Source organism: Aulonocara sp. 'chitande type north' Nkhata Bay, linkage group LG6 (assembly GCF_057382095.1).
Source record: "Aulonocara sp. 'chitande type north' Nkhata Bay isolate Kocher_YH1m ecotype deep benthic linkage group LG6, A_spYH_male_GT1.1, whole genome shotgun sequence".
Taxonomy (NCBI): Eukaryota; Metazoa; Chordata; class Actinopteri; order Cichliformes; family Cichlidae; genus Aulonocara; species Aulonocara sp. 'chitande type north' Nkhata Bay.
Window position 1 is genome coordinate 44,319,385 of NC_141349.1, and position 24,727 is coordinate 44,344,111.

A 24,727-nucleotide genomic window follows, 5' to 3' on the forward strand; every position below is an offset into this window, starting at 1 on the left:
CACACACACACACACACACGCACGCACACATCTACACACAGACACACACACACACACACGCACACATCTACACACACACACACACACGCACGCACACACCTACACAGACACACACACACCTACACAGACACACACCTACACAGACACACACACGCACACACCTACACAGACACACACACACGCACACACCTACACAGACACACACACACGCACACACCTACACAGACACACACACACACAGACAGACACACACACACACACACACACCTACACAGACACACACACACACGCGCACACACACACACACACACACACACACAGACACACACAGACAGACACACACACACACAGACAGACACACACACACACACACACACCTACACAGACACACACACACACACACACACACACAGACAGACACACACACACACACACGTGCGCACACACACACACACACACACCTACACAGACACACACACACACACACGCACACACCTACACACACCTACACACACGGACCTACACAGACACACACACACACACACGCACACACACGCACCTACACACACACACACGCACACACGCACACACACGCACCTACACACACACACACGCACACACACACACACACACACCTACACAGACACACAGACACACACACACACGCACCTACACAGACACACACACACACACACAGACACACACACACACACACACGCATGTGCAGGGCGTGTTTTTACTGCACTCTCTCTGCTCTTTAACGAGCCTCAGCGTCTTTAACAGCACCGGGCCGAGGTCGGGCCGACGGTCCCCGCCGCAGCCGGGGGGAGGGGCAAAGCAGCGCTGGAGCCCGAAAAGGTGGAAATAATCATAAAAATGATGCGTAACTCCATAAACAAGCTGTCAGCCTCATTAGGCCGAACACCAGCGCCCCGAGGCTGATTTACACCTCCTCCTCCTCCTCCTCAGCTCCCCGAGGAGAAACGGGTCTGGCCCGACCTGCTAACGGCTTGTGACAACACGACTTCACAACAACCTGCAGAGTGAGGCGGGGGAGGAGGACCCACGAGGAAACCCGCTCAGAAACACCCACTCCACCCAAACCTCAACCGCTCATCACTTAAGCTGGGAATCAAACCTGCCCCCCCCCCCATTTTATTAGCTGTGGTCTGCTGCCGGCGCGCTCGCTCACAGCCCAGCAAAGTCTTTATTTTCCACCACACGGACCATTTCCTCTCAGCTGGCAGTGGTGGGTGGGGCCTCGTCACTAACAGCCAATCCGAGGCTCTAATAAAAGTGACCTCACTGCTGAGATCATCGCAGGAGCAGAAAAAACTAAGACCGAAGCGGACGTATCCCGCTGAGACACTCAAACCACGACAGGCTGTGGACGCGAGCTCTTCCACCTCAGACAGGAAACCGGCCGTCTGTGGCAACGATGGGTCATTTCACTCACTCACTAGTCGTGTCCAAATTCATAGGCTGCATCCTCCTGAGGACCCGGCCTTCGCGGTCTACGTGGGCCGGGTCCTCAGGAGGTCGGTAGGCCGGAAGTAAACGGCTGACGGTCTCGCCTTCTGATTAGCGTCGCCGCTGTCTCGGTGGAGTTTAATAAACTCGGCCGTCTGCTCCTTGCTATCTAAAATATAACAGGACACTGGAGGAAACTCTCAACCGTCTGTTTACTCGGTTTTCTGTTTGACGTTTATTCAGCTGTGTGAAAACCACCCGGGGGATTAATAAAGTTTTATTTAATCGAATCTAATAACTTTAATCTCTTTATTTACTCACGAACAAACAAAACACTGAAAAAAGCCCAACAATAACATCTGTAGGTTGTCTAAATGACTTATATATCACGTTTAACCCGAGCAGCGAAACTCCGCGGTGATCTGAAAATGATGTGCCGGGAGTTCTGCCGTTCTCGGCCGCATCAGTAACCCTCGAGCTCCCGGCTAGCTGTCGAGCTGGTGGGTAGCAGACGCCTCTGAAAACGTCGAAGCACTTTGGCAAATATGGGATATCTTGATAAACCGAGCAGATATTTGATGTTTACACAACTACTTTCTCACCTGAAAATATGTTAAAAGTTTATTTTGTGACCCAGAAAGATTAGTATGAGTAATTTTAAAACTTAGTACCGGCCGCCATTGTTGGAAACTGGAGTTTGGCTGGGCCGTGCTATGAATTCTGGGATATGGTGGGCCACGAAGGACACACCCGACCCATCCTTCTAATTCGGGGAAAAGGAGGACGCATTTGTCGGCCGCATTCGGAGGAGTCTACGAATGTGGACAGCCTTCAGCGCGTCGCTGTGACGTAATCGGTCTACAAATGCGTCCTCAGGAGGATGCAGCCCATGAATTTGGACACGCCCTCAGTCTTCCTGTTAGCGCGCCTGTCATGTCTGTTGGTCACATGATCAGTAACTGGAGGTTCCCGTATCGATGCATCAAAGAGTTCACTCATCTTTGCTTTGGTCAGCACAGAAGCAGCTTAACATTATTAAAGGCGCTAATGTGCACGTCTCCATCAGCCTTCAGGGCCACAAGAGGAAACACCACAACGGGCTAATGTTCACAGCTGTGCACGCTCAGTGGGCTGTCTGTGCTGCTGGAGCCTTTTGGGACATTTCAATAACATTATCTGACCAATGACACGGCTCCTATGAAGTTACTGTAACAGACCATCCAGGAAGTCTGAGCATGCTGACTGTGCTAGCTAGCTAGCATTAGCTGATAACTAATTTAGATGCAGTCACCTGACCCAAACCCAACATGGCGGCTGCTAAAATGCCAACAACAAGATAATGTGGAAACCAGTGAGCGAAGTCACGGTGGGTATAGCCATCTTTTTATACAGGCTATGGCTTCCATGTCAAAGAAAGTCGGAGATCCAGCACACAAACGTTTACCTGTGACTCCAGTGACTCCTCCCATCCAGTAACTTCCAAAGCTGAGTTACTGCTCAGGTGAGGCAGGAAACATGCAAATGTTTGATTTGCAAACGAGCTGATTTTCAGCTCCGTCTGTCAGCCGGCACCACCTGCTTCACAGGTGTGTCTCAGAAGGCTGCTCCTCCCAGAGTCAGGGATGCTTAATGTGTCCCACAAACAGGCATCCAGAAAGCTCATGCAAATATGGCTACAACCAATCAGCAACCAGATCTGACAGGAGGGGATAAAAACGAACATCAAGCCGACAGAACGGCAAACGTTTGGTTTGAAGTAAAGAAAAGAGTGTTTGTCGTCTTCTGCTCAGGCAAATGATGAGAAATGAAAGTGACGCCTGTTCAGCATAAATCCATAAAAACCACCATCATGAGCAGGCAACCACATGGCATACAGCGGGACAGCAGCCGGCCGGGGTCCGACCTGCGGCCCGTCGACCGGCAGCCCTTTGCCTCATGTCTCCCTCTCCGCTCCATCTACAGCGTCTGTGTCCAATAAAGTCCAGAAAATGAATAAATCTCTGCACAGCCCAACACGACGTCACGTTAATCTCACAGATGACTTTAGAATGAGACGTGAGAGAGAAGCTGAGCAAAGCTTTTAAAAATCCCACCCCCGCCAAGATGTGGACTGGAGGTCAGAGCTGCGGGTGGACTGTGGCGGTGCTAACGTGTAAACGTAGGCGTGGACAGAGAAACTACGGGGCCCGCTCCAGCTGGACCGAGACCAGCGGCTCGAAGCCAGAGCTCCTGGAGCCCAGTCAGCCTGTGACACCAGGATCATTTATTTCTACTCTGAGTTTCAAAACACCTCCAACTGCAAAGAACCGCGGTTTGTACTTTACTGTCAGGTTAAATGTCCCAGAAGAGCGCTTTTCTTCAATCTACAGCCACTCCTGAGGCGGAGCAGCCTCAGTGACACCATGAGGGGGAGGAGCTGGAGTGCAAGTGGGTTGTAAAAGAGCTTGCAGAGACGTGTTTGAATGCTACGAGTTTTTTCAGGAATAAACAGAGTCTGACAGCAGGGTTTGTCTTTGGTCTCCACGTGTACCTGGCTCGCTGCTGTTGTCGCCGCTGTGAGACGCGAGTCCTCCGCTGGCCGGTCCCGGCGTCCCAGCCGACCTGATCGATGCCGAGTCGTTGTGATCTGTGCTCCACGAAACCTGCTGAAACAAAAATGGTAAATGGCCTGTATTTGTGTAGCGCTTTACTAACTTACTTAGTCCCTAAGGACCCCAAAGCGCTTCACACAACCAGTCATCCACACATTCACACACTGGTGATGGCAGCTACGTTGTAGCCACAGCCACCCTGGGGCGCACTGACAGAGGCCAGGCTGCCGGACACTGGCGCCACCGGGCCCTCTGACCACCACCAGTAGGCAACGGGGGAAGAGACTGTCGGAGCCGGGGCTCGAACCGGCAACCTCCCGATTACAAGACGAACCGCCCACTCTTGAGCCACGATCGCCCCTAACAACAAACATTCATCAGGTCTGTTTCCAACTGGATCCGACGCTCCCGCAAACGCCTTCACCTCTGCCAGCGATGCTAGCGTCCGGTCTGGAAAGATGAGCAGCTTCCATTAGTAGCTGCTGCTTTAACACGCACTCATCGTGATTAAGATATTTCACGCCGTCAGGTTTGTGCGAGGGTTTAAGACTCAGAGTAACGGGAAGCCTGGACTATTTATACACACAGAGGACTGAACACAGAGAAGAAAACCAGCAAAAACTATTCAAGTGAAAGCTTAAAAAAGGCTGAAACATGGAAGTACTAAAACATACTAAACATGAACATGACTCTGGGAAACAGGAAGGATCAAACAGTCCTGTTATGCGTCCATAACAGGACGTACAGGAGCGTTTCTGACTCCACCCTAAACTCTACATGAGCTACAACAAAATCAGAGAAGACGATGTATTTTGTGCCTCACGAGTTGAGTGAGCTCACCCGATCCACGAGGTTCCCCGACGACCTGACAAAGTCCTCGCCGTCTGACTTGTTTCCGTCTCTGTTGTCTATAACCAGGTCGATCGGCATTTTGCCTTTCAGACAGCTGATGTATCGATGGCAGAAGTTATCGCAGAGCTCGTGAACCTGGAAATAAGATGCAGAGGCGGGCCTGACGTGGAGATGCTTTCACCACCAAAGAACCACAATAAGCAAACAAAATCGGTAAAGTTGAAATCAAACACAGTGACGACGGCGCCGTGCTCAGGATTAAGCCGGGATTAGCGGCACGCTGTAATCGCAGCAGATGTTGGTTAGTTGGACTGACCTTCTCCAGCTCCAGGAGGTGGAAACGCAGCACCTGGATCGCCTGAATCATCTGTGAGAAACACAAATCCATAAATGCACACATACAGAACATACACACTGCACCGCTGCTCTCCTGTACTGTCAGATACATGACATGAAATCCCAGATGTTCCAGCATGATCCCATTACCTTTGAAGTGCTGGTATTCCCCCCGGGACTACATGACTGGGCTTCATAGAAGCTCAGAGGCCAGTTAGGCTGAGAGTGTGCTACCTGCAGCTACCTCTTTAAATGACTCACCAAGTTATCGAGCTCTGGGTTGGATGAAAACAGCGGCTTCTCCGAGCGGATCTGCACACACAGACAAACGAGGATGATTATGGGAAACCTGCAGAGCGCATCCCGGTGATGTACGCTCATCACGTTTGGCTTAAAACGCTCTGAAGTGTTTAAAAGTCCTGTTTTGTCTCCAGAGACTGAAAAGTCACAGCAGGTGGGATGAATGAGGCTTTCTCAGGTGGCAGAAGCTAAAGCTTCAGCCACACTGCTGCTGGAGCTTTAGCTTCTTCTCCACGAACCCTCCACCCTGATGGGCAGGGCCCGCCTCAGACATGAACCACCGCTTCCTGTTCACCTGTTTGGAGAAGACGGCGATGTCCTCGCTGAAGGAGTCGGAGGAGCAGACGTCTCCCCCGGCCACGGCGCTCTCCCTCGGCGTGCAGGTTGCCAGTTCACATTTCTCAAAGATGAGTGCGAGCAGCGGGAATAAAGGATGTCTGCAGGAGGAACAGAGGAGGAGGAGGTCAGACGGAGCTCCAACACGTTTCCTGCTGCTGAAACTCTATCCGACAAATCTGTCACACACTGCTGTGCACGGTTTCACTTTAAACGTGTCTTCTTCACAGGAAGTTAGTCCATTTTTTTCCTTCCAGTCTTCAAGCTCAACGCGACTCTTTCATCTCGTTCTTCGGCTTTTTCCAGAATCCCTGTGAGCTCGCTTCGGCTGCAGGAAGCAGACCGAGGAGGCTGCCTGTAGGAGCTGCTCGGCCTTCTTCAGACTTTCTATGTCTTTGTGTTTGCTTACGCTGCACTCAGGAATACCATGGCCTCTTTAGCAGAGCACACTGAAGACTTTACAGCAGTGCAGCCTCGCTGTGTGGAGGAGGCATGAATCTGTGTGTGACTGAATCTCCCACAGGAGTAAAACAAGGAGCTCAAACAGCAGAGGAGGAGTGAGACTTTGAAAAAGGGACTGAACAATGTCGACGCAAACCGCTCATCCATCAGCAGAGGGCACATTTGAAGATTTTAATGATAACTTCTAAAGTTCTCTGCTCTCGCAGTGCTAGCATGTAGCTCGCTACAGAAGAGGAGCCAGCACAAAGGGAGTCACGGCTTTTAGGTGGCAGGAAAACTCACACAAGGAAACACGTGACTGTGCGAAAAATGTAAGACAGACAAGACCAAACTCTAAGATTCATTTCAGAGCTTTACAATCAGGTCTGTACGTGATGAACTGCTTAAATATACTTTTATGAAACTTCTTCTTACCAACCCAACTGAAGTTAACTGACCTCTGATGTCATCAACAGATTCAAAAAGTCAGGAGAAATCTGCTCTCTCTTTCTAGTCCCTGTCAGGACTCTTGCTGCAGCATTTTGGATCAGCTGAAGGCTTTCAGGGAGTTTTTAGGACTTCCTGATAATAATGAATTACAGTCGTCCAGCCTGGAAGTAATAAATGCATGAACTAGTTTTTCAGCGTCACTCTGAGACAGGATATTTCTAACTTTAGAGATGTTGCACAAATGGAAGAAAGCAGTCTTACATATTTGTTTAATATGTGCGTTGAAGGACATGTCCTGGTCAAACATGACTCCAAGGTTCCTCACAGCGATACTGGAGGCCAAGGTAATGCCATCCAGAGTAAGAATCTGCTTAGATACCATATTTCTAAGATTTTCAGGGCCGAGTACAATAACCTCAGTTTGATCTGAATTAAGAAGCAGAAAGTTAGCGGCCATCCAGGTCTTTATGTCTTTAAGACATTCCTGCAGTTTAACTCATTGGTGTGTGTTATCTGGCTTCATGGACAGATAGAGCTGGGTGTCATCTGCATAGCAGTGTAAATGTATGCTATGTCTTCTAATGATGCTGCCTAAGGGAAGCATGTATAATGTAAACAGAATTGGTCCTAGCACTGAACCCTGTGGAACTCCATAATTAACCTCAGTGTGTGAAGAGGACTCTCCATTTACATGCACAAACTGGAGTCTATTAGATAGATATGATACAAACCACTGCAGTGCAGTACCTGTAATACCTACAGCATGTTCTAATCGCTCTAATAGGATATTATGGTCGACAGTATCGAACGCTGCACTGAGGTCTAGCAGGACAAGCACAGAGATGAGTCCACTGTCAGAGGCCATAAGAAGATCATTTGTAACCTTCACTAAAGCTGTTTCTGTGCTGTGATGAGCTCTGAAACCTGACTGAAACTCTTCAAATAAACCTCTGCAGATGATCTGTTAGCTGTTTTAGACAGACAGACATTTTAATGATCCCACAAATCTACAACACACAACAAAGAAACAACACAGTTAAACAAAAGTGTTGCGGACGCCCAGACTAGTGCAGGAATTTACACACTTTCAAGAAGGAGCCGTCTCATTATTGCTGCCACACCTTCATCATCCCTACAGCTCAACACCGACATGTGATACACGAGGAAGAAAACAGCTCAGTGATCAACACTGAAGCAGCAGCACTTAGTAATCATTACAGGTCATAACACACAACATTAAAACAAAGTCAAACACAAATCATGATGTTATATTTTAGTACAAAACTTAATTTTGTTGTTTTTTGACAGCAAAGTTAATTAATAATCTTGAAGTATTAATTTGTCATATATAACAGATTTTTAAAATTTGAACGTTTTAGTTTTGTGGCATTTTAGGTAAAACATAACAGCTGATCATGAACATATTTAAATACAGTGAAGGATCAAACTCAGACTATGAAAATATGTTGGACAGATGCTTTAAATGTAATATAAAAATATAAACAGTGATTCTCATAATTTATTATTTACTCTATTAAAATGTTTTACAATTGCTTAATTATTGTTTTTAATTTTTTTTTTTTTGAAACAAAAAAAAAAAAAAAAGAAAAGAAATTATTGTTTTTAAAACTTTTAATTAAACAAGAGAATATTTAACATTTTAAAGACTCACTTCTACAAATCAGAAGATAATTAAGTATTTACATTTTACACACATGTGTAAAATGTAAATACTTAATTATCTTCTGATTTTATTTTTTTACACATATATGTAAAAAAATAAATAAATATACATATATATATATTTTCCATTGTTAAGACAAACTGATGTAATAAATCTAAAGAAATCAAAGAGTCAGCTGCAGCCGTCCCCTGCAGGGTCATTAATACAAATGCAGCTGAGAAACATGAACTCAAACATGTCGTTTTTACTCTGAAAACGAAGTTTTTCACTAGCAAAGCTGTGACAACACGTTTGATAGGAAATCATTTTTATTATGAGAACACTCAAAATATCAGGAAAATGCTGACACACACACACACACACACACGCTGCTTCAGGCACGAGTTTATTTAAACACAAACAGAAACGCAGCAGCACAGCAGAGACGATGGATCGTTAGCGGGTCAGTGTGTGTGCGTGTGTGAACTTGCTGAATGAGCTCCTGTGTGGTTAAACCGTGAACACGTCCTTACCCGTAAATGGCGTCTTTGTCCCTCTTGACGGCGTCCCCGGCTGTGGCGGCCATGTTGCCGCCGCTGCTGTGGGTGGACTGGGCGTACTGGTGTGGAGGGTAGGTGGCGGCGGCCAGGTGAACGGCATGCAGGGAACGTGCAGCTGCAGCGGCGTGAGGGTGGCGGTGGGGAGGGTCTCCATACACCCCCCCCACCACGTCCAGCCCGTAGTGGGCGAGCTCTTCATACTGAAACACAGATAAGAGAGGTGTGACCTTTGACCTCCTCCTCCGTCCAGTCAGACAGAAAAATCAGAAAAGCTGAAAAACAGCAACTGCAGGTGTTCCTGTTTTTTTGTCCCCCCTGCTGCGATCCAGACGTTTTCCCAGATGTTGGAGACGCTTCAGCCCCAAAACTCAAAGTTTGAGTCACGTCAGATTTCACTCAACAGGTGTTCCTATTATTCTGTCCACCCACGTTTACGTGCATCAAAACTGCAGCAACTCAACACGCGCGCGCGCTCACACGCGCACGCACACAGGCTGTGGCCAAAATATTATGAACACAAACACTCAGCTGAAAAAAGGTTTGAAAGTTTCTGAATCACAAAAAACTTCGCATCGCGAAAAAATTACAAATCATAAAAATAATCCTGAGCGAAAGATTCAATTTATAAAGTTTCACCAAAGTTTGTCAGCAAGAATCTGTTTATGATTCAGCGTAAATTTAATAAAAGACACAAGTTACACTTTTCTCGAATTAAAGGACCATAATTATTATTGTTCTTACATTGTTATCATATTAGTATTACTAACATCATATTATTATATTATTATTATTGTTGTTATTTTTTAATGTCGTTGTTAAAAATAGAAGAATATTAAAATAAACGAATAAAAACGTTTTTTAGTAAATAATTTCCGTTTTCGTTCTTTTTAATTTTCGGAGTTTGAGAAAAAGACAAAACGAAACGAAATTCTCGTTCGTTCAAAAAAATAATAATAAAAGGAAAGAATTAATTTGTTTTTATTTAGAATAATCACGGATATCAGATTTATCTCCTTGAAGCAGAAGCTCAATGAAAACATCCGGATTTACCGCTTTTATTAATCCGCTGGTTCTTATTTTCGCCGCACTTCTCATTCTGCGCTTGAAAAACTAAATTAAATTAAAATGAGATTTTAAATCTTTAAAAACAAAATAAAACAAAACTTTTAATGTGTAAAAATAAAACGGCGTTCACGTCATGAAATAAAAACGGTATTTTTATTTCCTCGTGACCTTTTCCACGGTCACGTTTCTCGCGGTGAAACTTTTTTAGTTTCTGAAACTTTTTCTTTGTTTTTCGGCGACTTTGATGAAAAGCGTCGCGCGGGGTTTTCTTGAAAGCAGCGCGTGCCTCCGCGCTCCGTTTATACCCACCCGTTGCGCCATCGGCCCCGGCTCTCCTCGCGGGCTCCCGCTGCCTCCCGCGGGGCCAAACTCGCATCCAAGTCCCGGTACCGGATCCCGAATCCCGTCCGCGAGCCTAACAGCGCAAGCCCGAGCAGGAGCGGGGTCCCTCCGCGGACACACGCGGTCCTGCTCCGCGCCTCCGGCTCCAGCAGACCGAGCGGCGGATCGGTGAGCGGCCGGTCCGATCCGGTGACTCCAAAGCGGCGCTGAGGTGACGCCGAGCCGCCCGCGGAGCTCCGAGCCTTCAAATCCCCATCGCAGCTCCGCGAGGAGGCCGAGCAGGGGGAGGAGGGAGGGCCGCTCCCCCCCCCACTTAAAGGAGCAGATTTCCTGCGCGTGCCCGCGGCTGTCAAACAGACACGGGGACGCGCGTCACCGGAGCAGTTCTGAGGTGAAAGTTTTCCTCAAACACATCGTGCACCTTCCTTCCCCTTACACGTACGCGACTCTACTGACGTCAGCCTTTGCGCGCGGGGCCTGCTGCCTGTGTGACGTTCTGACGTCATTAAAACGTTTTAAGTTTAAAACTAAAGAAATCCCAGTTGTCCTGTTTACACGGCGGAAACCTGCAGTCAGCTGACTCTGAAGAGTGACGTGATGATGACGAAACGTCCAGGTGAACGCATTCAAACTTTTGGATTTATTTACCTGGATGATTGAGCATGCGTCAAAACAAAGCAACCCTAAGCTTCATCTGCTGGTCCACTGCGCCCTCTGCTGTTCGCCGTCCGTCCTCACAGCTTCGTTTATTTCCGACCACCCTACCAAACACTCACGTTCTCCTCAGTCGGGTTTAAAACGGATGTTTATTCAGAATAAAAATAAAAAATAATACATTCATCTGTGAACTATAAGGGCGACCGTGGCTCAGGGGGTTGGGAAGCGTATCTGTAACCGGAAGGTCGCCGGTTCGATCCCCGGGCTCTCTGTCCTGGTCGTTGTGTCCTTGGGCAAGACACTTTACCCTACTTGCCTACTGGTGTTGGCCAGAGGGGCCGATGGCGCGATATGGCAGCCTCGCTTCTGTCAGTCTGTCCCAGGGCAGCTGTGGCTACAACTGTAGCTGCCTCCACCAGTGTGTGTGAATGTGAGAGTGAATGAATAGTGGCATTGTAAAGCGCTTTGGGTGCCTTGAAAAGCGCTATATAAATCCACTCCATTATTATTTTACAATGATCGAGCTGCTTTTATTAAATGAATTTATATTTTTAGAGCTATTAAAAACAGAAATGTGCTGCAAAGATCACACAGCTGCCTGTTAGCCCAGAAATATGTTCCTGGAACTGTGAAAACTGTGGATTCATCCACCCAAATCTCTGAGTACCCAAACTGGAGCTCCGCCTCCCCGGACGCTCTGTTAGCACAGTAACCTCACAGCAGCCATGTTATTGGTCACATGGTGTCTTTAAAAATGCTCCAACACCACAAACACGGTCCAGCTCAGGTGAAGCCAGCAGACAGCCGCCTGTGTCACCATTCACCTGTGAGTCAAAGAAGCCACGCCCCTAATAATAGAAACGGGTGAGTTGTAAAAACATCCTTAGGTGTTATGAAGGTAGAAATGTTTTACAGAGACGAAGCAGTTTGAGTATCAGGCTGTAAACATGTTTGTTTTAACATGGAGTCTATGAGGACCGACTCACTGCTGCCTCTGCTGGACGTCAGAGGAACTGCAGGTTTGGCGCTTCAGCGCTTGCTTCATTAATCAGCTCCAGATTAAACCTCATTAACACACACAACGCTGCAGTTGCACAGTTCGGCCACCTGGTGGGACTGGAGCACAGACTTCTATTAATGTGCCTACAGGCTGGAAGCAGACTGGGGCTCTTATTTTGAAGAGTAACTCAGCTTTTAAAATGAAATATCTGCATTTAAAACAAGGAAAGAACTGAAACAGACCGTTAAACACATAAAACATCTAAACGATTATTATTATTATTATTATACGGTGACGCCACGTGACTCTGCAGTCCTTCGGGTCTGACGTCACCCCTCCCCCGCCCCCTCCCGCTCCTCTCCGTCTGACTCTGAATCCAACATGGAGAAATGAGGAGATGGGGCTCGTCCGGGGCCATCCGCACCGACACCAGCGCTCCATTTTCGGTCACCGCATTCCAGCCCGCTCCGGTGGGGGAGGAGGTGACGGAGGAGGCAAAAAAGGCGGAGGTGGAGGAGGTGAAGGAGACTGGATGAGCTCCACTGATTGAGGACTGGGAGGAGGAGGTGTTGGGGGGGAACACTCACCGGGATTAACGCCGAGGAGGCGCGGAGGGAGCGGGGGAGGACCGGGCGCTGCTCCTGCTGAGGAAACATGAGCACCGCGCGCGCTGCCGCGGTGGGAGCTCCTTATGACCGGAGGTGAAATGGGAAACATGAGCGAGGACACGCGCCCGGACGAGTGAGTACCCACGAGAACAAACGGGCTCATCTTCGTCCTCCTCCTCAGAGGGAGCTGAACGTGAACCTCCTGCAGGAGCTCAGCAGCTCCTCCATCATCACATGAGTCATCCTCAGAGGCTGCACGTGCTCAGCCTCATCTGGGCAGGCGCAGGGTGGCTCAGTGTGACTCCGAGGCTCGCTGATTTCACACACACACACACACACACACACACACACACACACACAGGATCACTGTGAGCCACCCACAGTGTGCCCAACATCAGGGTGGTGTTTGTGTGTGGTGGGGGGCTCATATTTGATAAAACCGTCACGAGCTAATGGTTTGTGCTCACAGGTGCAGCACAACTCTGCTGCTCCAATTGGTCTGACTTTTGACCTTTTGGAGGGCGGAGCCAAATGTGATTGGTCCCTTTTACAGCCCTGTGATTCATTTACTGCCTTAACGCAAGTTTTGTGCTGATCCGTACAGGTCGAGCAGCTGTGCTGCCAGGTGGGGGCGGTGTCCACCTCGGTGTCCCGTCATCCAATGAGCTGCAGAGTCTGCAGGTCTGAGCTTGGCGTGCTGTTTTTCATGGTTTTCGTGCTTCTCTACCTCCTTTCCCCGCCACTTGTAGCCAATCAACATTCGCATTGCGCACAGCCCAGCTACACGCTGTTGGGGTTTTGGAGGACTGTAAACTGTCTGTTGGCCGACACCACCGCAGTGCCATGAAGCAAGCATTACAGCGTGGCAGCAAGATAAGCGCTGCTTCGCTGTAATGCAGTAAACTCACCCTGTAATCAGTCTGTGGCCCCGCTGTCGGGCATCGGCGTCTCCTGCAGCTGGTAGACCCAGAGTGACCCTCCACAACTGATCCTGGACTGCAGTCCAGCAGGAACGAGAAGCTAGCTGGGACTGAGTTCTGCTACAACAGTGTCCTGCTGTCCGTCCAGCCGGTGAGGAAAGAGCTGGAGCAAGCTGGGTAACAATCAGATTTTCAAAATAAGAGAGCCACTCATTTTCCTCTGAGACAAAAGAACAGCATAACGCTCACGGCTTTGACCAATCAGGTGCCACATCCACCCACCTGATGGAGAACAGTCAGACCCTGAATATGAAACAGAAGGCTGAAGGATGTCCGGCGCTCGTATTCTGACTGTGTCTGTGCTCATTACGCCTCCTCGATCATTCACAAGCTCCTAAATCCTTCATCTTGGTAGTCGTCCAACCACATAGCAGCTTTCAGTTTGATGCTAGCTGATGGAGCTGACTGGAAGGTGAAGAGTGAGGGAACGAGTTTCTGCTGGAACAAACAGGCTCTGTCTCTTTTGGTGTTTAGAGCGAGTAGTAACTTCCTGTAATCCCTCCAGAACCATCTGCAGTGTTTCATAGTACAAACAAACCACTGCTGTTTGAACCCAGCTGAGACAAACCCAGCTTGGCTCTTTGGTTTGAATCGTGCTGAGGATGTTCGGGAGGTTTATCAGGGAAGCCAACTGGGAGCCGACACTGGGGTGGACCTGAACTTGCTGGAAAGCAAGTCAGATGGACATAAACAAAAACATATAAAAGTAAAGCATCTTTCACCGCAGACAGCGCGGCCACAAAGCTCCTCGCCTGTCAAGTAATACGTGTAATTATTACTTTTACTGCAGTCTGCTGTTGTTGCTGAAAGCTGCTCTTATTTCACCTGATCAGGTAGTAGCCGAGCTTGGTATGGAGACACAGCTAGCCACAGCAAGTAATCAAGCGTCAGTGATTTAGCCTCGCACGGCGAGGGTTGAGTCTCCTCCTGCTAACATCATCATGTGACGTAGACGAGATGGAGTTTGAAAAAGTTGTTAATAACTTGGTAACATTAGAAAGGAAAGCTGTGATGATGATGATGATGAAGAGAGGACGGCAGCTCTGACCATGTCCATAAAACAGGAAGTTGGGCAGGTGCAGGCAGAGCACTTTCAGATTAAAACCCCTGTTGACAGTTAACCACGTCACACTCAGTCAGGCGTGTTATTGTTACTTCAGTGAAGATGTCGGCCTGCGGTTCTGTTAACAGTCCGAGTGGCCCAGAGGACGAGGCTGGTAGTGGGTCTGGAAGTGTGGCTGGTGGGCGGGGTCACCTGTGATGGCCGTGGTTTACCTGAGACAGGTGAAGAGTGCAGACAGGCAGCAAAGTGGTGTGAAATAAAAATACTCGTGTGTTACTAATGATGACCTTTGACCTTTCTCCAGCCTTTGCTCTGAAATGTTGGCACGGGCCGTGTCTCCTTGGAGACCTACTCTGAGGTCATGACCACACAGCCTTCTTCTGACAGGACGTTTCCTGATTGCACCCTGATGTTCGATGATCAGCGACGTTCTCAGGGACGACAGTCGGCTCGTTCGGGTCTCATCTGGGCTACTTTGGGCTCAGTCAGTGGAAACGTGTTTGACGGCAAACAGAAGACACGAAGGTGTGTACCTTCCTGGTTCTGGGTGGTGTAGATGCCAGCTTGATGTGCAGATGTGGGTCGCTATCAGTCGAGGCTATCAGGAAAGCTTGATGTATTGATCCTCCGATAGAGTGCTGTCCTCTTGTCTGTGATAGTGTCATGCTCAAACCTTCAGTCCTGCTGTTTAGCTCTGAGATTCTTCCCCGTTTCACCAAAGTGAGGGACTGTTTTTTTATCAACTGATGCTCCAAACCAGCCAACAGCGAGCTGACGCCTTCAGTCAGCTGTGACCTGACAGTCTGAGCCAAAGACTTTGGCACCTCGTCGCGCTGCTCAGCGTTTGAATTTGTAAGTTTGTTCACTTACAAAGTAAGAAACAGACTCGTTTTTATGGCACTTTCATTTTAATGGAGAGAGAAAGAAGACCATCAAACAAACATCCAGAAAAACATCATCAATTGATTTGCGTGTTCTTTGGCTCGTAGTTGTGTTTCTGTTTCACCGATACGACAGATCGGTGGTCTTGGTGACGGTGGTCCCCGCTGTCTTCATTAACAAGCTCCTCCCACCACCTTGCTCATGATCATCCTCACCCCATCTTGCACGGTGGTTGATGTTAGCAGTGACAGCAGCTGCAGGTTAACGTCCTGTGCAGAATGAGGTTGTGCATCCCTGGCGCCGTCCCTTCAAGCGGGGAAAGTGTCTGAAAATGGAGAATCAGTCGGTGAGGGACCGAAATCCAGTGTGTGTGAGCATGAGTCATCACTGCTTTGCCAGCAGTAACACACACACACACACACACACACACACACACACCATCAGTTTGACAGGCAGGCTGAATCACAAAGCAGAGAAAACCTGTGTGTGTGTGTGTGTGTGTCGGCAGCAGCAGATCTCAACAGCCTGTTGTCAATGGAGACGGATGGGACACGGTGACCGTGGAAACAGGATGTAGGAGAAAGCCAAGCAGGAGAGAGAGTCTCGATTTTCTTCGTCTTAATCCCGCCCCCGTGTTCAGTTTTAGCTTTTTGGGGGGGTTTTTTTGGGGGGGGGGGGTTAGCCGCTGGCAGGTTTCATGCCCCGCCTCCGTGAATTTGCGCTGACTGCAAGAGTCTGATCTGTGTGTCGCTGCAGAGGAAAAGAGGCTGTCCAACACCGCTCACATTCACCGTGCTATCGGTGTTATGCATTCTGATTGGACAGCGGTCCTGATGAGTGTGCTCGGTCTGGTCACGTGATCTCCCACCTGCGGCTCTCCTCACAGGAGGAGAGCTCAGACTTCCTGTTTCTCTGTTGCAGTGATAGTTACATAGTGCGTGTCAAAGCGGTGGTGATGACCAGAGATGAGTCGAGCGGCGGCTGGTTGGCGCAGGACGGCTGCCTGAGCAGAGTGGGCGTGTGCAGACTGCTGCCGACCGAGCTGCTGGGACGTAACACGTTCCTGATCCACGGAGAACGTCTTAAAGACAAGCAGGTGAGCCCCGAGCCTCGGCACGCACCCTCAGCACCAGGACTCAGCTCCTGCAGAGGACGGCGTCACATGACCCTGACTCTGGAGACAAATACCGCTTACTCTGTTATTATTATTAATAATATAACGTGAGCATTCACAGCTTCGCTCTGATATATGAGACACGCTGCAGATGTCTCAGGCTCCTGTTTGAGACTCGGCAGCGTATCAAAGACTTTCTGCTGTGGGTCACATGTTTGTGCATGTTGGAGGGATTTCCCTCAGTGTTGGCTCATTACTCAAAGAAATGTCATTAATTACTCAGAGTACTTCAAAGTAACTCAGTATTTTACTTCATTACTTCTGCATTTCTCCATAAAATGTGCTGAAACTCGTTGTGTCATCATCACAGTTTAACAACATGAGGTCACAGCCCCACACACCAACACGCTGCTCTGCGCTAAATCAAATCACCTTTATTGTCACATCACGTGTGCAGCTACACGGTACAGCACATGCGAGTGAAATTCTTGTGTGCGAGCTTCACAAGCGACAGAGGTGTGCAAAAAATACAATAACATAAAACAAGCAAAATATAAGGATGGTAATAAATATATGTACAATATAAGAGTGTATGCATTACTGGATGTGTGTACTAAATATGTTTTTCTACGTGTGTGTGTGTATTTTACATATTAAATAGAGTAAACAATAAATAAAATATACAGGTTGGTAGTTGCTAATGACACGCGTGATCGTTCTCTTAGTGTTTAGGTATGAACACAAAGCAAAGATGGAAACCAGCACGGTCGTCATGGTGATTCTACTGTAGAAACATGAACAGGTAGACTGTTGAAGTTCAGCTTTAACATCACTCTGGGCTCTCGGCTAGCTTAGCACTAGCATGCTGTCTGTGCAGGTGCTTGTGTTAGCAGCATAATGCGGTTTCTTCATTATCTCGTCCTTTAGTCCAATAAAAATCAAAGTAGTGTCCACGTCCACGCAGACCGCCCCTATTTTCCTCTGAAATCAGCTGATTGTAGCACAAGTGCAAGAACCAATAAGCGGGATTGACATGCAAGCAGACTAACGGGTCCAAGGAATCGGACCACCGTCTCAGCTGCACCTCCATCATATTTTCAGAAAGGTTTTCGGGAGATGAACTATGGAATATGGGAGAAATTGTTCTTTTGTAAGATTTCAGTATCTCAAAGGTTTGATGATGAGTTTGGCTTCAGTTTAAGGGAGTGATAGAAAATATTTGTGAACGTGGAGGTCCTTTCCTTTGAACCCAAAGTAGTTTTTTCCATTATTAGATTCAGTCGTTGAGGTCAGAGGACGCTTTTGACGCTGTCGGTGTTTCTCGTTGCTGCCATGACATCTTTCTCGATAACGCTGTTGTCTTCTTTGTCCGATGTCTTTGAAACCATCAGGTGATTCTTGAGTGCTTCTTAAAGAAGGATCTAGTCTACACGAAGGCCACGCCCACTTTCCACCACTGGAAGGTGGACAACAAGAAGTGTGGCCTGACTTTCCAGAGCCCGGCCGATGCCCGCGCCTTTGATCGCGGCGTGAGGAAGGCCTTGGAGGACCTAACCGAAGGTAGGTGGCGATAGCTTGAGCTCTGCCTCCATCTGCATTCACGTTGTAGCTCATCAGCTTCTCTGCTGTCTCACTCCAGGGTCGACCACGTCCTCGTCCACGCTGCAGAACGAGGCCGAGCTCGGCGACGATGACGTCTTCACGGTGAGTCACGTGACCCTCCAGCCCTTCACTGTGATGGTGGCAGGATCTGTGGAGGAGTCACTGGAGCTGGTATATTTATTTTTGTCTGACTGGGAGGACACGCATGTCCTCGCAAAGTGTGATGGACGGGAGGGGGTGGGTTTCCTGTTTATGGCCAGGAACATGTCCCCATCCTGTTTGGATTAGTCACAGATACAGCACAAGCAATCTGGTGATGGTGGGAAGGAAGAACTCCCGTTTACAGGAAAGCTCCGGCAGAACCAGGCTCAGAGCAGCCAAACACCCATAAACCCCTCCTGCCTGCTCCAGGAGCTGAAAGGCAAACCTGCGTGGACACCGTGGACTCGAGCTCTCGAGTTCATGCAGGTATAAACAAAACCGAGGAGGGCTTCCAGTCTTGGAGCTCTGTCAGTAACACAGGTGTGAGGTGTGCATGCTTTGATTCCCGGAGGTTTCAGTTACTCTCTGCAGGTCCTGACCTTTCTGTCCCGTCTGTCCATCTTTAAAGAAAGCGGCGTATTGTTTCTGCAGGATGCCGGAGACGATTCAGTAATCCGTCAGTGAGCAGCCGGTTTACAACGCTGACCTCAGAGGAAGGAGCGTGGCTGCAGATCGTTTCAGTTCGGAGGATGGGTGTGTTTTTAAGGAAAATAGTTCTTGGAAAGAGCTCGACTGGGAGGCGCTCGCAGGACAGTGGACATGTAGACCAACACCAGCTGTCACAGTGCTTCCTGTCCTACAGATGGATGGAACGTATATGCTGCAGTGGACATGAAAATCTAGTTCATGCATTTATTACTTCCAGGCTGGACGACTGTAATTCATTATTATCAGGACGTCCTAAAAACTCCCTGAAAAGCCTTCAGCTGATCCAAAATGCTGCAGCAAGAGTCCTGACAGGGACTAGAAAGAGAGAGCAGATTTCTCCTGTTTTGGCTTCCTGTTAAATCCAGAATCTCTACTATCTCTACTTTCAAGATCAGGCTTCAAACTTTCCTTTTTGCTAAAGCATATAGTTAGGGCTGGACCAGGTGACCCTGGATCCTCCCTTAGTTATGCTGCAACAGGTGCACTGGGTGTTTCTTCTTCTCTCCGTGTGTTAACAGACCTCTCTGCACTGAGTCATTAACTCATGCTGTGATTTGATGATATATATAAATAAATCTGAATTGAACTGAAGATATAAGACATGCCGAGAATGATAAGAATGAAAACGCTGTGCTCCTTTGAACTTAACCTGCTCCTGTCCAGGTGATGTGTTACTATGCTACAGTTACTATGGTGATTCAGGAAACTTTCCCTCGCTAATCAGGCTGCATAGCGCCTCCTCTGGAAACACCTTTTCTCCTTTTCTCCTCCAGACTGCCACCGACAGCTCGTCCAACTCGTCCCAGAAGAGAGAGCCAGCGATGCGCACGCTCACCCCGCCCACCTTCTGTGAACCCCGCCGGCACCACTGCATCCTGGGACATTTGTATGAGCAGCATCGGCCCACTGAGCACTACTTCCTGGACCAGGTGAGTACGGTAAGAGCGAGAGTCTCGTTTCTAATTGGTCAGAATGATAAAGCGACTGTGCTGCTGATGTGACAGACAAACACCGCTTTATCCTACGCCGCCTTTAAACACGCTCCACCTCCTCCTGCAGGCGGTGCATATGTTTCCTCGTCACGTCAGCTTCCAGTTGGAGGACGAGGAGGTCGTACGCATCAACCCCCGCGAGCGGACCTGGCTCACCGGCTACGAGGACTACCGCCACGCCAACTCCTCACGCGACAAACTCGCCCAGCTCCACAACCCGGACACTTGCGTGCACTTTACCAAGAGCGAGCCGGCCAAACGCGACTACGCCTACCCGTATCCTCTGAGCTGCGACAGAAAACCCAGCTGCCTGGAGATGGGCGGCGGCCACAGGGCGGTGCTGACGGTGCAGCCGCGAGCCCCGGAGCTCAAAGGCAAACTGCGGAAGGAGGACGCAGAGCGCTCGCGCTGCGTTTACTGTCAGGACATGTTCGATCAAGAGGACAACGGGCGGGGCCGCTGCCACGAGGCGCCCGACCCCATTCAGACGTGCATCCGGCGCGTGACCTTCATGTGGTGCGCGGACAGCCTTCTGTACCACTGCATGTCCGATCCAGAGGGGGATTACTCAGACCCGTGCTCCTGCGACACCACCGACGAGCGTTTCTGCCTGCGCTGGACGGCGCTGGTGGGCCTGTCGCTGCTGGCTCCCTGCATGTGCTGCTACGCCCCCCTCAGGGCGTGCTACCGCTGCGGCGTGGCCTGCCGCTGCTGCGGCGGGAAACACAAAGCTGTGGGCTAAGGCGTTGCAGGCCCCGCCCCTTCCACAGTGACAGCTAGGACTCGCAGCAGGAAGCGGGGCGTTGGAGGTCCCTGTGATTTCTACGTTGTTGTCGTTTTGTCGTCGTTGTCGGTCTTCATAACTCCAGCTGCATCTCGACGTGCAGAAGCTTCTGTATGAGTCTTACATGATCAGTACGTTTACGCAGACGTTATATTTTTACACTCATGTGTCCAAGCGGCCGGACGCGTGGGTGTGTCTGTATGAATGTTGCTTTAGCGCCACCCACACGCTGCACCACCCGTCACAAAGTCAGCGGCTTCACTCGCTGCTGTTAGCCGAAAAAAGCTTTTTTCTGTTCGCCACCAGAAAAATCACGTGAATCAGCGAATCAGCGAACACGGTGCTCCTGATGCTGAGCTGACCAAACCCTAACTCAAAGCTAAGGGGTCAGAGGTCGAGCCCCTGTTCTCTGAGGGTCATACCGTTAACACAAACCAAAGAGAGACCAACAAAAGTCTACAGCTGCCGTGTTACTAAGCCTCGTGAGGTTTCAGCTTCGTGACGACGCACTCACTACAAAACGTGCACGCGTCATATCCTCGCCGTCCGTCTGTGATCGCGTGAAAGCCGCTCGTTGAGCTCTCAAACTCCAACGAAGAGCGTTCATGTTGAGTCGAGAGCGCATTTGTTCTCGCCGCTCGTCACGTTTCGAGCTGCAATGGCGCTGGACATCGGCTCGCTCGCCTTTCACTTCAAAGAAAACGTCATTAGTCCATTTCCTGGACTACGCAGCGTCCACCTTCGCTTTCTTGACGGCTGCCATGACTCTTCATCATCTGCGGCGATCCTGTGATGGCGTACGTCACCTGATTTTGACTCAGACATACGCAGCCGTGTATGTTCGATTTATTCGTGCGTATGTAAAATACAAACATTTCATTGCTTTGGTCTCGCCAGCCGTACACGACCCGGAGGCCGAGGTTGCCCAACCCTGCTCTAGTGTATTTCCTAGTCCACAGCCAGCCAATCAGCACTGTTCTTCACTCTCATTGGTTGTTACCGAAGCTGCTTCAAATGGTAAATGGCCTGTATTTGTATAGCGCTTTTACTAGTCCCCTCTAGGGACCCCAAAGCGCTTTACACACCCAGTCATCCACCCATTCACACACTGGTGGAGGCAGCTACAGTTGTAGCCACAGCTGCCCTGGGGCAGACTGACAGAGGGCGAGGCTGCCATATTGCGCCATCAGCCCTTCTGGCCAACACCAGTAGGCAACGAGTGAAGTGTCTTGCCCAAGGACACAACGACCGAGACTGTCCGAGCCGGGGCTCGAACCGGCAACCTTCTGATTACAAGACGAACTCCCAACTCTTGAGCCACGATCGCCCAACAGAGTAGAGCAGCGTTCCTGCCGTCAGTACAAGTGGCTGACTTTAATCAGTTTGATGGTGAAACATGTGTTTCACTGTGCTGGGAGCTCTGGTTTCTGATCCTTACAGTGGGTATTTAACTGGTTTCAGGTTAACTGGAGCAGGTAACCCAGCAGGTCTGACCAGTGTGATGATGACCATTTCTAGAGACAGAATGATGATGAGCGAAGCACTTCCTCAGTCCTGATCACACCTGAGAGTTTCCTTTAATCGCAAATTTAGGATCCGATGCGCTCGGGTGCGGTCTGCGTGCATCTACCACTGCGGGCAGTCTGTGGTCCGGGAACGCCCCCACAGACGCCCCAGGCACTGTCAGTGGGGGTGTTCGTGCTGCATGCTGCAGGTGATGGCAGCTCGCTTAAAAAACCTTCCAGATGCATCGAAGTAAAAATGTTGAATCCTTGAAGGTCCCGGGTCGCAGGAAGCTCTGCGTCGAGCAGCAGACGAGAACACTGCGCTGAACACAACAGCTGGTCTGAAGTTTAGTGACGCGGACGTGTCGCTCGATGTCAGAAGAAGAGATTTCAATCTGAACAAATAACCAATCGTGGAGATCATCCGCTGGCGCTCTACTGTTCAGAACATCTGCAGCGATGCGGTTTCTCCACTTCACGGCCAAAAGCTCTCGACTATTAAAACTCTCAGAATAATGTTTTAATGCAGCTGGAAGATGATCCTGGTGTCACATGTCGGTGCAAAGACGACCCTTCATATCCCCTGACCTGTTTAAACTTTTAAAATTCCCGTCCCCCAAGACGCTTTGTTGGCTCTGTGCATGGGTCACGTTGGCCCCTCCCACACGCTCTTACTGTCTGCTGACATCATGACCCGGTGATGTCCAGCGGACTCTATTTTTAGTTTACGGCTGACGTCAGAATCTAAACGGTGCCACCTGTAGGCTGAGAGCAGTATTACAGTCTTGTGACGTCATCCAGTAATAAATATGAACAGCAGGTGTGAAACAGTAAAAGTCTATTTTATAAAACTGACCTGTAATATAAACGATTTCATTATGAGCTTCATTTTTATAGAAGACGTGTAGCTGTCGTCCGTGACGTGAAACATACGATCAGCCTGTAAGATCCCACGCCGCCGCCGCTCAGCAGGATCGCCCGTCTGTCCGACCTGCGTCTCTGCTGACGTGTCCCTCGTGTGTTTTCCTGTCTGTGGCGAGGAAGGTGAACTGAAAGCAGTGTCTTTGTTTGTTAAAGGAAAGTGCCTGAAGCCTCCTCTTCATCCTGTCCTGATGTACGTTTCCCTCAATCATGTGTAAAGAATATAAGGTGAATTCATAAGTTTGTCTTTTTATATATAATTCACATTTGTACCTATGTAAAAAAACAAAAACACAAAAAGATTCTATATAAATCTATGTATCAGGTGTATGATGTACATTTTCAGTTCTATTTTTTTATTGTTTCTATTATGTGAGTGAGCTGAGGAGATGAATAAACACAAATGTCATCTGGAAATGAAAGGAAACCACTCGGATGGTCAGTCTGTGCGTCTGTCAGGTTGTGGGAGTGGCCTAAAGCATCAGCCTGTGCGTGAGCACGCTGTGAGCAGATGAACGCTTACAGTCAAGAAGTCCCCGAAAATCCTTTCGTACGGTTTCTCTGGGAACAGTTTCCGTGTGTGCAAACATCTTTCCTTTATGAAATATGAAAAACTTCCCACCTGACCACGTGAGATGTGCAGTAAAAATTCCTTTTAGCAGGAATATTGAAATGCTTCAGCTCCCCTCGGTCATCAGTTTTACACAAAAACATCAATTACAAATTCCTTTTAGCGAAGCTTGGGCTGCTCCTCAGGAGCGGAGCTCAGCTGAAGACACGGTTGAAGTTCCTGAAATATTCGGATGGACCAAATCCACGTGAGCTTCATTGGAAAGGCTCGGACAGTGTCCATAATATTCAGCTGATTCTGCAGGTGTCTGTGGGTTGGGTACTTTAGCATCTAGCTAGCCCTGCAGAAGAGGAGCGAGCATAAAGGCAACATGTGGCAGGTAATTTGAAATGTGGCGTTTCTACAAACATCACAAACTTTGTCTCAGTGTGTTGCAGCTAAAGGTCCAGCTGCTTATTTCACAGGGAGAGACCAGACAGAGCAAAGTTCACTCAGAGATGGACAAACATGAGAGAGGAGAGGAGAGGAAGAGGAGAGCTTAGAGTTAAAGGAAGGACGCTCATTTAAAGCTCACGTGGAAGTTGTTGTGAAATCTGTACGTGTCACATTATGTTTGTTCATAAAGCTGCGGATAAACAAACTGAGGCAGAGTAACGGTTATTTAAAGGCTGCTGTGCAGGACGTCTGTACTGTTGCCAACCCCGCAGAAGTGTCAACAGCTCTAAGACTGAACATTCAAGAATATTTGTAGTTTATCCAAAAATCCTTTTAGTTTTTTCTTTACAGAAGCCAGGTTTGTGTAAAAGTTTGTTCGTCCTCAGCTGAGGGAACTCGGTTACCATGGTAACCCCACCTGCTCTCTGACTCCTCCCCTCCTGCTGCACCTGCACCAGCTGACTGACCCTCAGAGTGGGCAGAACTTTTTAAAATCTCTGAAATCACAGCTGATCGT

General features: G+C 48.8%; 2 protein-coding genes across 9 annotated transcripts in view; one reads left to right on the forward strand and one right to left on the reverse strand.

The window, feature by feature from the left end:
- meis1a (Meis homeobox 1 a) overlaps positions 1-12,999 on the reverse strand; it is a 28,899-nt gene extending 15,900 nt beyond the window's left edge. The window contains exons 1-7 of one of the 4 annotated variants that reach the window (XM_086297188.1): positions 12,651-12,999; positions 8,973-9,199; positions 5,845-5,986; positions 5,511-5,561; positions 5,230-5,280; positions 4,902-5,048; positions 4,001-4,115 (exon numbers count right to left, since the gene is read on the reverse strand). In XM_086297188.1, the coding sequence (XP_086153314.1) occupies positions 4,001-4,115; positions 4,902-5,048; positions 5,230-5,280; positions 5,511-5,561; positions 5,845-5,986; positions 8,973-9,199; positions 12,651-12,719 (802 nt within the window). In that variant the 5' untranslated portion in view covers positions 12,720-12,999. Of the gene's footprint in view, positions 1-4,000; positions 4,116-4,901; positions 5,049-5,229; positions 5,281-5,510; positions 5,562-5,844; positions 5,987-8,972; positions 9,200-10,373; positions 10,833-12,650 lie in introns of those variants that run through there. The other 3 variants (XM_086297190.1, XM_086297192.1, XM_086297191.1) reach the window with 3 other exon arrangements.
- spred2a (sprouty related EVH1 domain containing 2a) lies at positions 12,435-23,786 on the forward strand. Of its 5 annotated transcripts, XM_086297179.1 has the most exons (7): positions 12,435-12,804; positions 15,019-15,239; positions 16,518-16,692; positions 18,102-18,270; positions 18,350-18,414; positions 19,776-19,940; positions 20,062-23,786. In XM_086297179.1, exons 2-7 carry the CDS (start codon positions 15,076-15,078, stop codon positions 20,734-20,736), a joined length of 1,413 nt encoding a protein of 470 aa, XP_086153305.1. In that variant the 5' UTR covers positions 12,435-12,804; positions 15,019-15,075; the 3' UTR covers positions 20,737-23,786. The 5 variants fall into 5 exon arrangements, with proteins under 5 accessions (XP_086153305.1, XP_086153304.1, XP_086153306.1 ...); XM_086297178.1 differs by having other exon boundaries at positions 12,435-15,239; positions 20,062-23,785; XM_086297180.1 differs by having other exon boundaries at positions 12,435-15,239; positions 19,776-19,931; positions 20,062-23,764.
- The last annotated feature ends 941 nt before the right edge of the window (positions 23,787-24,727 follow it).

Bases quoted from the DNA above. Each gene is read 5' to 3' on its own strand.
- spred2a (XM_086297179.1), top strand. From the start codon at position 15,076: ATGACCACACAGCCTTCTTCTGACAGGACGTTTCCTGATTGCACCCTG. The intron at 18,415-19,775 runs GTGAGTCACGTG...TTTCTCCTCCAG, and splicing joins GCGACGATGACGTCTTCACG to ACTGCCACCGACAGCTCGTC. The intron at 19,941-20,061 runs GTAAGAGCGAGA...CTCCTCCTGCAG, and splicing joins TCCTGGACCAGGTGAGTACG to GCGGTGCATATGTTTCCTCG.